Here is a 12,518-nt window from a genome sequence, read left to right on the forward strand (position 1 = left end):
GATGCTCACTACGCACATGTAAAGAAAACCTTTTCTCCTCTTCTGAGATAACTTACAGGCCCTTACGGTGGCACCATGGACACTGAAATCTGCTGCCTAGGCTTTGGCTATGGAGTTGGGCCTGCAATTATTTAATTTTTCCAGACATCCCAGCCGGTCTCAGATGAGGCACTACCCCTATCAACAAGCCCTATCCACCTCCAGCAGCAGTGCTTATCACACGCACCTTTCTGAGCTTGAGGACAAGAAGCCATACCATGTTTTTCCCTGAATGTGTCACACCTTGCTCGTAAACAGAGCTGGGGGCGGCAGGGAGGGAGAGCGAAGCCTTTACTGCCCCAGTCAATCATTAATCTCGAAGCCAAGCCCTGTAAGCGCTGGGAACCCAGGCTACCTGCTGGCATGTCGCAGCCGAGATGAGGAGCTCCTGCAGCTCCTGCTGCCTCCTGCTCTGCTCCAGGCTGCTGCCTGGGACCTCTCCTCCTCGTCACTTGCTCCAGAGCAAACAAATGTGCAAGCACCCATTGCCCCCTGCCCCGGCTGCCCCTCCGGCTCCATTGCTCTGAATGCAGCTGGCAGAACCGCTCTGAGCTGCACCATGCCTCCCCTTTACCCCCTGCCTTTTTTTTTTTCTTTTGAGGATTATTTCCACTATTTCCCCAGCCTGGCTTGTTTCTGGCCTGCTGCATTGCCTCACTGATTTATTTTTTTTTTTCCCTGAAGAAGCAGAGCATTCCTCTTCTTCTGCATTGCCTCTTCACTCTACAAAAGCAGTAACTCCTGCCTCAGAGCACACCGGAGGCACATCTCCGCACTCCCACGTGCAGGCACAGGCACAGATCCCACAGACCCCGCCGTGCCCGGCTCCTTCCCCGCGCTGTGCCCCGGCCCGGCCGGGTCCCGAGGTGGCGGGGGAGCCCCGCTCAGCGCCGCGGCCTCCCCGGGCCCGTTCCGCTGCCGGCGCACGGCGGGGCGGGGACGGCGGCGGGCGGGCGGCGCCTCCTGCCCTGTCCCGGCCCTCCGGTCCCCTCCGGTCCCGTCCCCCCGGTCCCCTCCGGTCCCGTCCCGCGGCGCCTTGGCGGAAGGAGCCCGGCGGCCGCGGCCTCGCTCCCGGCGCTGCCCGCGCGCGGCCGCGGGGCTCGGCGCGCACCTGCCGGCACGCCCCCGCCGCGGGGACGCGCAGCGGGACGGGGCCGGGGCCGGGGCCGGGGACAGGGACAGGGACAGGGCCAGGGACAGGGCCGAGCGGCGGCACCTGCGGCGGGCCGTGCCGGGCCGTGCCGTGCCGGGGAGCGGAGCGGGGCCGGGCCGGGCAGGGCATGGCGGCGCGCTGAGATGAAAGTGACCGTGTGCTTCGGGCGGACCGGCATCGTGGTGCCCTGCAAGGACGGGCAGCTCCGCGTGCGCGACCTCACGCAGCAGGCCCTGCAGCGCTACCGCCGGGCGCAGGAGAAGGTGAGGACGGGGCGGCGGGGGGCAGCGGCCGGGGGCGGCTCGGCACGGATCGGATCGGCGCTGCCGGGGCCTGGCGGAGGCCTGGCGAGGCCGCGCACCCCGCTCCCAGCGCGTCCCTGCTGCCCCGGCACGGAGCTGGCAGCCGGGATCCTCGCCGGGAGCAAGGCGCCACAGCCGGCACCCGCACCTGGGGGGGCTCCGGGGGTGGCTCCGGGGCCGTGGCCACCCTCATAGGGCTCCCCAGCGAGTGTCCTGCTTAACCGGCCTTGGCGCACATAGGGCACGAGGGACATGTTTTTATATACAAAATGTTTTCCCGATCAAATGTTGCATGTGTGTGCTAACTGCAGAACGCCTTTAGGTTTCTTGGTGCTGTGCTGGCCAGCAGGCAGCGCGACCTTTTGCACCGATGCGTGGTTCAGAGCCCCAAAATTGCCAAGTTGTGTCCTCTCAAGGATGGGGCTCAGCACAGCCAAGTGCGTTGGTAGCGGAGAACTTGGACGTGTAAAACTTGGTTTCAGCCCGTACTTGTGATGACCCTGGAGTTAGTCTGGGGGTGATGGTAGCCAGGTGACCTGAGAGGCTTTTGTCTAAATATATCATACACCTTTCCTTCCCGCCTCACTTTTTCTTCAGACTCATTCAGAGAGGACTGACGGGGTCTCTGCCTTTTGGGTCAGGCCCTGCCTGTTCTGGAGGGCTCAGGAAGCAGCTTATAGGGCAAAAGTCCCAATAGCCAGAGGGAGGTTCAGATAAACACCAGATCTATGCAAAACTAATTGTCCTGTAACGCGTCTTAAGGTTTTGTACCCAGTTTGCTATCAGGTGATAGTTCCAGATAATGATTTTTATGCTAAGCATTCATCTTCTGTGCCTCGTTCAGGTGGTGTGAGGTCTGAAACATCCGGCCTTCTCTGTAGCAAAGTGAGAGAGGGTTCACCTTTCTGACCTTGTATTTCTCATCTTTCCAAATGAAACTTCCAGGCTTTATCCTGATGGAAGCCCTCAGTTCCCTACTCTGCATCATAGATGGACCCAGTACGGGCTGCGGGCCAGTTTGTTCAGAAATGGCTGGTCACATTGGGGAATGGTGTTCAAAGCTTGCACAAGAGCTGGTAAAGAGGCAAGGAGGGCAGAAGCAACCTGAGGACCTGAAAAATAACGAACAGGTTTTCATTCAGGTCACTTAAAGTTTGATGACTTGTGGACCCTACCTCCCTCTTGACTGAAGGAAATTTACAAAGTTTGTTTTTAGGGCTTTGATTAATTGCTTTTCAGTTTACATGGTCTGCAGTGGAATTAGCCACAAAGATATGGAGACAAATTTCATCTTGTCAAACGTATTTGGAGTTGGTGCTCTTTCCAGAGGAGAAAATTTGGGGTTGGATAAGTAGATCAGAAGTCACAGAAGTCACAAGCAGTACAGAAGTCACAAGCAGTTCATTTTATTACCTTGTGGAGTGTTTCTGTCCAATCTAACATGGAGGGATTGGCTGTCTTGCCATTTTTTTTCTAGCTTGTTTTAAAATTAACTTTTTTTTTTTTTTTTTTTACATAAACATAGACAGCCATAGAGAATGGGATTATTTCAAGATAATCAACAACTAAAATCTGTTGTGTGGTGTGAGTGCATAAACAGGTTTATGTGAAAGATAACTGAATATTTGTTTTTCTTTTCAAAATATTTAGAATGTTTGGAATACTTCCTGTGGCAGAATACTGCTGTTGCTGTTGGCACATTAAGTGTGCTTTATGTAACTTTTTTCTGAAGTGTTAACAACTTCTAAAAAACAAAGTGGAAAATGTTATTGTTAAAGTGCCCAAGTATTTGGGGAAGGCAGGAAAATTGATGCAAGGAACATCTTTGATAGTTGCAGAATGGAAAATGAAAAGGTAGCTAGGATACAAGCTTTGGGAATTTTTTCTTAGTTACAACACTGTCAAATACCCCAAAAACATGTGTGAGAAGCTTTGTAATTCAAGGGTTCTTCTGGAAGCAGAGTTTTGCCATTACAGAGCAGTCATTTGATGGATTTCTAGTGTCTGGTAAAGGGGAAGATGTGAGATTAGAATATTAATTCATGTATAGTGTAAGATATTTGGGCTTCTGTTGCATGTAATACTAGCAAAATTTTTAGTGGTTTACAGTACTTAGTGACTCTTTAAGCCTACATTTGTAATGAGGGGAAAGTTGATGCAACAAATGGCCAAGTCTCACATTTCCATGACACTTTTGGTAAATAGCTGAGAACTCTGCAGGCAGTCGCTTATTGCAGCCTGCTGTGTTTTCTCTGCACATTTGTTTTGGTTTCTTGGCTGGGCTGCATTGGTGAGGATTGGTCATGAAAGCTGGAGTACTGTCATTAAAACAACAAAATACAGGGCTGTGGCTTCAGATGAAGAATCAGACTGGGATTATTTTTTTGGGAGATTAGCATTGAATTGTCAGGAGCACTGTTTGTTGTAGTGCTGAGTGGGCAGACGTGACTTTCTGGAGTGTTCAAAGAATTATTAAGGTTGAAAAAGACCTTCAAGACCATCTGGTCCAACCACCACAGGTTCAAATACCTGCCTGTTGCTGGGACCCACTGTCCGTGTGACAGTGTCAGCGAAGAGAGTCCTGTGCTCTGGGATTCTGTGATGTGAATTGTCTTGGGTGGTTAAACAAATGTTTTGTTAATCAGCTTCTTTGCGAGAACTGTTAATAAATTTTCAGATAAGTGACTGGCATCTCAGAAAGTTTTTTGTGTATCAGTGAAGTGAAGTTTGATGGAATTCTGTGAGTCAGGATCTGCTTCTTCTGTTTGATAACATGTGTGATAAGGATTCCTGCTGGCAGGTAGATTCACTCCGTAGAATTGATTCCTTGTTGTCAGCCTTTAGTCCTTTATTGTTTCTTGTAACGTGGTATTTTGGTGCCTTGGGGAGCGTTCACTTGTTATCTGTATTTAGGATTCTTTGCGTGAGTGAGAGTGGAGGTGCTGCGCACGGCAGGAGGTGCGGTGTGTCGGCTGCTCTGCGGCTGTGAGGCACAGCCCTTGGATGCACAGCAAGGTGCCTCCTCCATTGTTTTTCAGTGAATTGAGAGACCTTTTGTCTTCTGGTTTTCCCTGAGTATATGGATGAGAGGGAGAAAGAGATTTTGGGTCAGGTCTGAAGGATTACCTAAGCTCTTGTGTTTTCTGGGTCTGTGCGGTCCTGTTAACAGCAACTCCGCGGTGCTTCCAAGGCTAAATGCAGCATTGCCCTCGTGCTTCTCCCCTCTGAGACCCCACTCCCCAAAGCAGGGGACAGTACTTGAGCTGCCAGCCTTGTAGTGAGGCCCTTGGTTCAGCTGGAGATGCTCGCTCTGGCGGCGTGTTAAAAGAGAGCTCTAACAGCTGTTGGTACATAAAGTGCCCAAAGAGAATGGCCCTGAGCCTGGGAAGTGACATTCACAAGGACTTCTGTTTAGCCTGCAGTGAAACTTGGAGTCTGTGGAGAAATGTCTAACAGCAGCAACAACAACAAAGCTCGCTGGTCCAGATGTTCTTTATCCCTCTGGAGGAGCTGGGGATGGAGGAGTGGTGGTTATCGCCTGCCCAGGAATGTCCTCGTGTTTGGTGCTTACCTAGAGGCTTGCTTGGTGTGACTGCTGTGGCTGTTGGAGGTCTGTTCTTAGAAGCCAGTTGAATGGGTGGGACAGGGAAACATGTAAAAAGTTAATAAATGCTGCAATTTTCCATTTACATACAGCTTACGATGTGCAAATTAAGCTGCAGTTCAATTCTTGAGTGGGTCATTTTCGGTGTCTGAGGGCCTCCTGTTGGGACTGCTGACACAGACGAGCACGTGTGAGTTGGGCTGTCTCACCTGGACTCGGTCCCCAGTTGTGATGGGCACTGCAGCGTGCACTTCCACTGGTCAGAAGGTACAAAAGCCAGCAGGTGGTTCTGCAATGGTAATGGTAACTTGAATTGGTGGTTGGACTGAGTGGGAAGCTGGAACAGTAGTGGCCAAGCTGATTCGAGTCGGGTGTATTTCTGATGGGAGGGAGAACAGCGGGCTGCTGGGTTGTACTGGCCACCTTCCCCAGGTGAGAGGCATTGAGAGGGCTAAAGCTGCAGCTCGACTGTCTGTATCAGATTCTAATTCCGACTGAAAAAATAGATCTTTCCCCTTCTTTCCAGTCTTGTCTGCCCCACAACATGATAGTTTTCTAGAATTATGTCTTGCTGTTGTAAATCAGCCAGCAAGCAGAAGGAGCAGTAAATGTTCTTCAGTTCCCCTGAAAACAGTGGGGGGAGAGGGAGAGAGAAACAACAAGTTTTGACTCAAAATTTTATGCTTACAAAAAATGTTTGAAAAAACATAACAGATTTCTTCAGAAGATACCAAGTATAGCAGGGAAATTTTGAAAGAAGTCCATTGTTAGGAAGGCTTTTGTGTTTTGTGCAAATCATGAGTACTTAGTCCTTCCTAAAGAGAGAGTCATACAACTGTATTTCTGTGGCACTGTTGTCATGAACCAGGTCCTTTTTTTTTTTTTTTTTTTTTTTTTTTCTTTTCTCTCTTTTCTGTCCTGGTTCATTTTAGCAAGTTTCCTATCTTATGCTCTAATGGAGTAAGTCCCTAATCTTAGTTTTACCAAAACAATGGGTAAAGTACGCTCTGGTTTAAGTACTTTCACTAAGGAATATTCTTAACCATTCATTGCCACGTTTGCCTAAGCATTTCTATATAAGATACAGTATGGTAGCAAATTTTTAAGTTGTCTTGGAAACTGATGCATTTCAGTGAACAGTTCATTATCACTTCTGCATTCACCTTTCAGGTTTGGCCACTATGACAACATGCTAAAAAAGCAGTATAGAAGTTGTAGGAGTTCATGGGCAACTGACTCATGTAACTGGAAAAGAAGGGAAAGAGACAAAGTATCTCAGAAAGTGTATATATGAAACATTGTTATTGGCTTAATCATACTGGTGATACTTCATTGATGCTGGAAATTGCTTCAAAGTGGCAGAATTTGTGAGTTTCGTAAAGAGTTTTTGTTTCAGTTCAATTGGTAACTTGTAACTCTCTAATCGTGCAGGAGATACACTTACCACATTTTTTTTTCCTTGGTTTTTCCTCTCTTGGTGATTTCATTGTCCTAGCATGATTGTGGTTTTTCTCTCTCTCTCTCTCTTTTTTTTTTTTTTTTTTTTTTTTTTGGCACACCAAATTAGGTTGAGTTGTTAAAGTAGTTCCAAGGGACCAGGTGAAACCAAGGGCACTAGTTTCCTCAAATCAGCATGTTTGTGGGCTGTGCAGTCAATGTGGTGGTTGTACAAAGCCTTCTAATTAAGGCATAGTTCAAATGAGAAGTTTCACAGTGGGTATTTGTGTGAGTATTTCCGAAGGGGCGGCTTCCCAGGAACAGAGATGCTCTTTAGCTAGAACTTGCTTTTAAAGTTGTTAGTAAAGCAATTGTTTTCCTAGACTGTTAATTTCTCTTTGTCCTCCGGATTTACAAGCTGAGAAATCATGAGTTCAGTAGTTCAGTTTCTCCACACGTGTGGTTCTGATCAGTTGTCAGAGCAGCTCTGTTAAGAAGCGTGCTTGTCCTTCAAGCTGTATAAATACTTTATGCTGTGAGAAGCAAGTTGAGGGTTTATTGTTGAATACCTTGCACACATGAATTGTATGTGTTTTACATGTGTGTGTTATGTATGTGCTGGGAGGCAGAACTGTATACAAGCTGCTGACAGTGGCTTTCTCTTTGGTCTGAAGTGAGTTGAATTTGTATAGTGATCCTGAAAAATGCAGAGTTAAAAGTGCCTGCTTTTTCTATCACTTCTGCATAAAATGCTACGAAGTCTGCTTCTGTACTGTTTCATAGCTACTAGTGTCGATGTAATGAGTTTTTGGTAGGTTTCCAGTCTCCTTTTCTCTTTTGAACAGGTGTTTATAATCCAAACAAAAACTGTTGTTGGACTGGAAGTCAGACTTATGCAAAACGTCTTACAGGGCTTTATGTACTTATGTAACTTGAAAAATTAATTGTTGTATCTCTCTCTCTCTCTTTTTTTTTTTTTTTTTTTTTACAAAGCAGACTACTGCCAGCAACCTGTGCTTTTGGCTGAACATTGTTACCTGATGTTAATGATGTTAATGGGCTTCAAGGGAAAAGCTTGGTTGAAGGGTAGAGCTGGATAAAGCTGGTGGAAATTCGGTAGGCAAACTGAGAATAGCTGATCATGGAAATATTGCAGGTCAGGCATCAATGTACATGATAGTACAGGGTTTTCATTTTTGTTTCCTGGAACATATTTATCAAGTTCTGAGTACCCTTCAGTTCTCATTTGAGACAGCAAAGACTTTCTAATAACTGGGTGTGCAAACAGTCACGGAAGGAGCTGTCGAAGAGCAGTACAAAGTTCTTGGTAGTGGCTGATTCCTGTTCCTCTGCCCACGTGAACACAAGCTCTGCCTGCTCTTGTACGATTGTGAAGAATTTCAAACCCCAAATGGTGTTTTTCATCTATTTATTTCCAGCTCGGGAAGCAGCATGCAGTATGACGGTTTAATGTTCAAAAAATTCCCTTCTGGCATAGGACACAACTGAGAGATGCTTTTGCTCGCTGCATAAAATGCTGCTTTAGTTTTTTCAAAGTATTTGAAAACAGGGGGTTGTGTTCTGTTCGTGTTTTCTTTTTTAAAAAAAAAAATCTATTTTTTGTAATAGATATAGTTGTTATCTTTTTATCTTTATAGTTTTTATGCTTCATGTTATGTGACTGTGCTTTCCTCCTCAGCTGTTCGGTGTGGGGTCACTTGGGTTGCACCACACTGTGCAGTCTCGCGTCCTGCCGCTGAAGCAGCGATTTCCTCCCCCATTGAGCATGACATTCTTCAGGCTTTCTTAATGACACCAATGTCATAACTGCAGCATTCCTAGGCATGAAGGCTTATTGCTTCATTATTGAAGTCCCTCCAGTTCCCTATTAGGATGCCTGTGTTTGTTCCATAACAAATGGGATGATGCTAACGGGCTTGAGCTTAGTATTGTTGAAAACAGGTTCTGCTTTGTATTTTTATATTTCACTCCTGAGTTTTAATAAAGATACACCCATTTGATGTTGGGGAGCTGGCTAACAGCTGTGATGGGTTCCTGTGAGTGATCTCTTTGATAGAAACAAACTTGTAGATGCCACTGACCAGATAGTGCCCTAAATATGTAGGTAAACTGAGCAAGCTGCTTCATGAAAAGGTTTTAGAAAATGGGCTTGACACAAGACCTTATGGAAAGAAGAATGTAGTATGTTACCTAGCATCTCCCCTAATAAAAGTGGTGTTTGTTCTCCTCACGTGGTGTTGGGGTAGTTGTGTGAGATGTATCATCATTAATTTATTTCTTCTACAGCATTGCTTCAAAAACTTCACGTACCGCAAACTTCCTGTTATGTGAAATTACTGATTGCACTGGATAGGACTTCTTTGGATCGTTACCCTTACTTTAAAGAAGAAATATGTAAGGCTTGTTTCTATAAATTATTTTTCTCATGCCTACTGATTGTGCTATAGATACCTCCATTAAACGAACCATTGCAATGTTTTAATCTGTCATCCAAATTTGTCTCACTATCTAGTGTAAACCTGTAATTTTTGTGCCACCGGTATCTCCCTTCAGAGTCATGTCTTCGCTTTGTTGTGGCAGGTGCCATAGCACTCCTCCCGTGCTTCGACTTGCTCTTGGGGGTGCTCCGGAGTCGGGAGGTTCAGCCACGCTCTTCTCTGGTTTCGTGGGTGTGCTTTGGCAGCAGGTACTGAAGTAGGAGGCCTCACTGTGGCGAGGCTTTTCTTTGATTGCTGTATCTATAGAAAAGAAAACTACAGCCTGTAATAAGGATCCTGTTTATCTGAGTGGTACACGGGGAGGAAGATGGATGGCTGTAGGCGCGTGGAGTTCGATCTGACAGGTAGAGGCTGACAGCTTGCTGTTTGGACTTTTTTTTTTCTGGCTTGGGATTGCCTTTAGAGGTGAGGCTCCAGTGAGCCAAAAGGTTTTGCAGTGCAGCTTATCTGATGGAATGCTTTCCAGATTCCTGACAAAACACTAGTTACTGGAGGGTGCATGCTAAAAGATCACCCAATTATTTTCCTTTTTACAAATGCAATAATTTCTCACTCGACAGAGCTACATAGAACATTTAGTCTAAAACAGAATTTGATGCATCCAGAGAAGCTTCAAGACTTTAGTTCTTGGAAAACCATGTGGCTTTCGGTCCAGAAGCTGAACAGCTTCTCTCTTCATCACTCTTTTTTAAATTCTTGTAAGACCTTCAGGTTGTTACAGAGAACGTTGTTTTGTTCTCTTCAGTGCGTCAACATCTGAGCTGATCTTCATTATCAAATACATCCAAGTCACACATTCTCTGTGAAGAGAGAAGATTTTGTTATATGATCATGTCCTGTTTCTTTTAAGGCCGTCAGTATACAGGTCAACTGAGAACAGTTCCAGCTCCAAAGGAGTCAGAATCCAGCCTGTCTCTCTTTGGATCACTGAAGAGGACTAAACCATGTTTTCTGATGTCCATGATCCTGTCATTCATCCTGATGAATTAACCCTGTACATGTTGGATTTGTCCGGTGTCCAAACTCTGGAGTGGATCTTGAGCACCCATTTGTAGACTGTCCTACAGTTGAGGATTATTTCTTTTAATATGGGTATGGATTTATGCTTTCTGCTTACCTGTGAAAGGTAGCAGTGGGGATTAAGTAGTGTTTTTGCAGTTCCCTGAAACTTAGCATTAATGGGGTTCTGTCCTTCCAGTAAGCGAAGAGATGATCTTAAGCTGCTCCAGAAGGTGGCTGAGTGAAAAGATGTCTGGACTGCTACGTGATGCTACTAACTTAGTGAGGAATTGGCTCAATAATACTTTGTGTGTTACAAAGCTTTGCACCGATGTTCTCTGCTGCCTACTTTTTTTGTTTCTGAGCACAAGCCAAAAGTAGGACCAGACTGCCAACTTGAAGATTTTGCTGTTAGTGGGAGTGTTGGCTGTCGACTGCTTTTGATGCAGGCCTTTTGGAAGTGGTGGGTTCTAGGAGTAAGGAAGGCAGCATGTCACCTGGATAAGAAACTTCCTTAGCCATATTTTATCGTATTAGCCATATTTTGGCATATTAGCATATGCTAGCTAACCCTGCAATTCCTGCCTGGAGGTCAGCTGCAGAATCTTTCCTGTGGATTCCTGGCTGAGCAGCTATTTAAATTCTCTCTACTAGCTTTAACGTAAGCCTAACATAAGGCTCTCTATAAGGCTTTTTAAAATTCTTATCCTGTTCAATAAGGATTTGGATTGAGGATTCTCTGATCTTGGGTTTCTTGTTGTCTTTCTCCTAGATGCTAAACACCGTGAAGAAAGAACAGGAGTATAGTAGTGCTGAAGTAGAGGAAGCAATAAACAATGCTATTTATGGCTGCATTTAGTTTTAAAAGTAGAAGTAACTTGGGGGATCCACAAATCTGATTAAGGTGAGGTTGCAGTTTTACAGCAGTTTAACCTTGGTCGCGTTTTTTTTTTTTTTTATGGGTAGGAAAGCCTATGCAGCTATGTAATGAAAACTGTTTCTTGGTTGCTGTCCAGGATGAAATCAAAATTATCTGAGGCAGGATAGTAAGATAGGGGAGTTGGGAGAGAGAAAAATGAAAAAGGGATAAGGTCTTTATTTAAAAGCCCTGTTGCAACCGCTGTCTAAAGGAGGATGAGAGCTAAGGTAGTGACATCAGCTTTGAGGGCTGGGGTGAAAATAGTAATTTCAGACTTAATTGAGAAACATGGGCATTTTATTTTTTGGAAAAAATGTGTTAAAGTAGTTAGTGAGACAAGTGGGTAACTTCCTCTGCTGATCTTCTAGCCTCTGTCATATCTGTAGTAACTTGGATGAACATACTAAATCTCATGTACATTTTTTTAAGCTTCTGGTTTTAAAATAACCTTCCTGTCTTGCATTCACTGCTTAAGTTACTTTAATGAAGTTCTTTCTTATCAGTTATCCTCCTTTGTCTTGAACTGTGAGTTAGTCCAGATGAAAGCCTGTATGGAACCCAGAAGTGATGCAGAAGGTTTTTTTAGCTCAGTAAAGTCTCCAGAGGGCTTGCCTGGGAAAAAAATGTCAGTAATTGTTTAAGCCTGCAGGAAAAAGAGACAAATACATTATTGCATCAATCAAATGTGAACTCTTTATGAAAATGCAGTTTAACTCCAAACCTCTTGTGTTGAGTTAAAAAGTTATTGGCTCTAATAATGATTTTTGCTAACGTATAATTTTTCTTGCTAATAAAATAAGTAAGTACTGTGAGGGGTTGTCAACAATCTATTGGATTACTTTTACAAGCTATTTTTCTAAACTTGAGGAAATACCTGGTTTGTTTTAATCTGCCAGAAACATGTCGTGCTTTGCTTTGACTGATTGACTTCAATTGCATGTTCTTTAGGTTACTCACTCTGCTGAGATTTTCTACGGAAGTTATCTTTGTATCCCCCTCTGGATCCAACCCATTACCTTTCTGTCCTGTCGGACAGGTTACAGCAGTATGCTGACATCAAATCACATTATCAGCATATTTTCCAGAAGTTGGGTACTGTGCTTGTTTAGTCAGTCTGTTTCCTGTATGCACCTTTTTAACAAATATGACAGTGTTTTTTTGCTGATGTTGGAAACCTGGCTGTCCTCTTCTGCTTCTGGTACCTCAACCTGCTCTTTAACTGCCCCAAAACCAGGAGACTGGGAGGGAGACTGCTTGCTTGAGTTGAATTTACCCAGGTCTTGCATGGGGTAGAAAGACCGGCTGAGATTTTTCAAGGACTGAAGGGAGTTAACATGCTCAGCTCCCACACAATTATGCTCATGTGAAAAACCCAACTGCTGCCAAGTCACAATTAATTTTCCTCTGCTGCTTGTGCTGAATGTATTCTGAACAACTGTTTCAGGAGTTCCTGGCATTATAATATAGAAAATGAAAACTCCCTAAGGAGTTGGAAACCTGAAATGGTTGTGTTGGGCAAGAAAAGCGGAAAGTTCATTGACATTTT

The 12,518-nt window shown here is 45.0% G+C and overlaps 1 protein-coding gene across 6 annotated transcripts in view; it reads left to right on the forward strand.

The window, feature by feature from the left end:
• The first annotated feature begins 1,012 nt into the window (after positions 1 to 1,012).
• PARD3B (par-3 family cell polarity regulator beta) overlaps positions 1,013 to 12,518 on the forward strand; it is a 399,043-nt gene continuing 387,537 nt past the window's right edge. For 3 of the 6 annotated variants that reach the window (XM_072041061.1, XM_072041062.1, XM_072041066.1), the window contains exon 1: positions 1,015 to 1,455. In XM_072041061.1, coding sequence (XP_071897162.1) covers positions 1,336 to 1,455 — 120 coding nt within the window. In that variant the 5' untranslated portion in view covers positions 1,015 to 1,335. Of the gene's footprint in view, positions 1,456 to 12,518 lie in introns of all 6 variants that reach the window. The other 3 variants (XM_072041064.1, XM_072041063.1, XM_027461148.3) reach the window with 3 other exon arrangements.

This window comes from Anas platyrhynchos, chromosome 7, assembly GCF_047663525.1.
Source record: "Anas platyrhynchos isolate ZD024472 breed Pekin duck chromosome 7, IASCAAS_PekinDuck_T2T, whole genome shotgun sequence".
Classification (NCBI taxonomy): domain Eukaryota; kingdom Metazoa; phylum Chordata; class Aves; order Anseriformes; family Anatidae; genus Anas; species Anas platyrhynchos.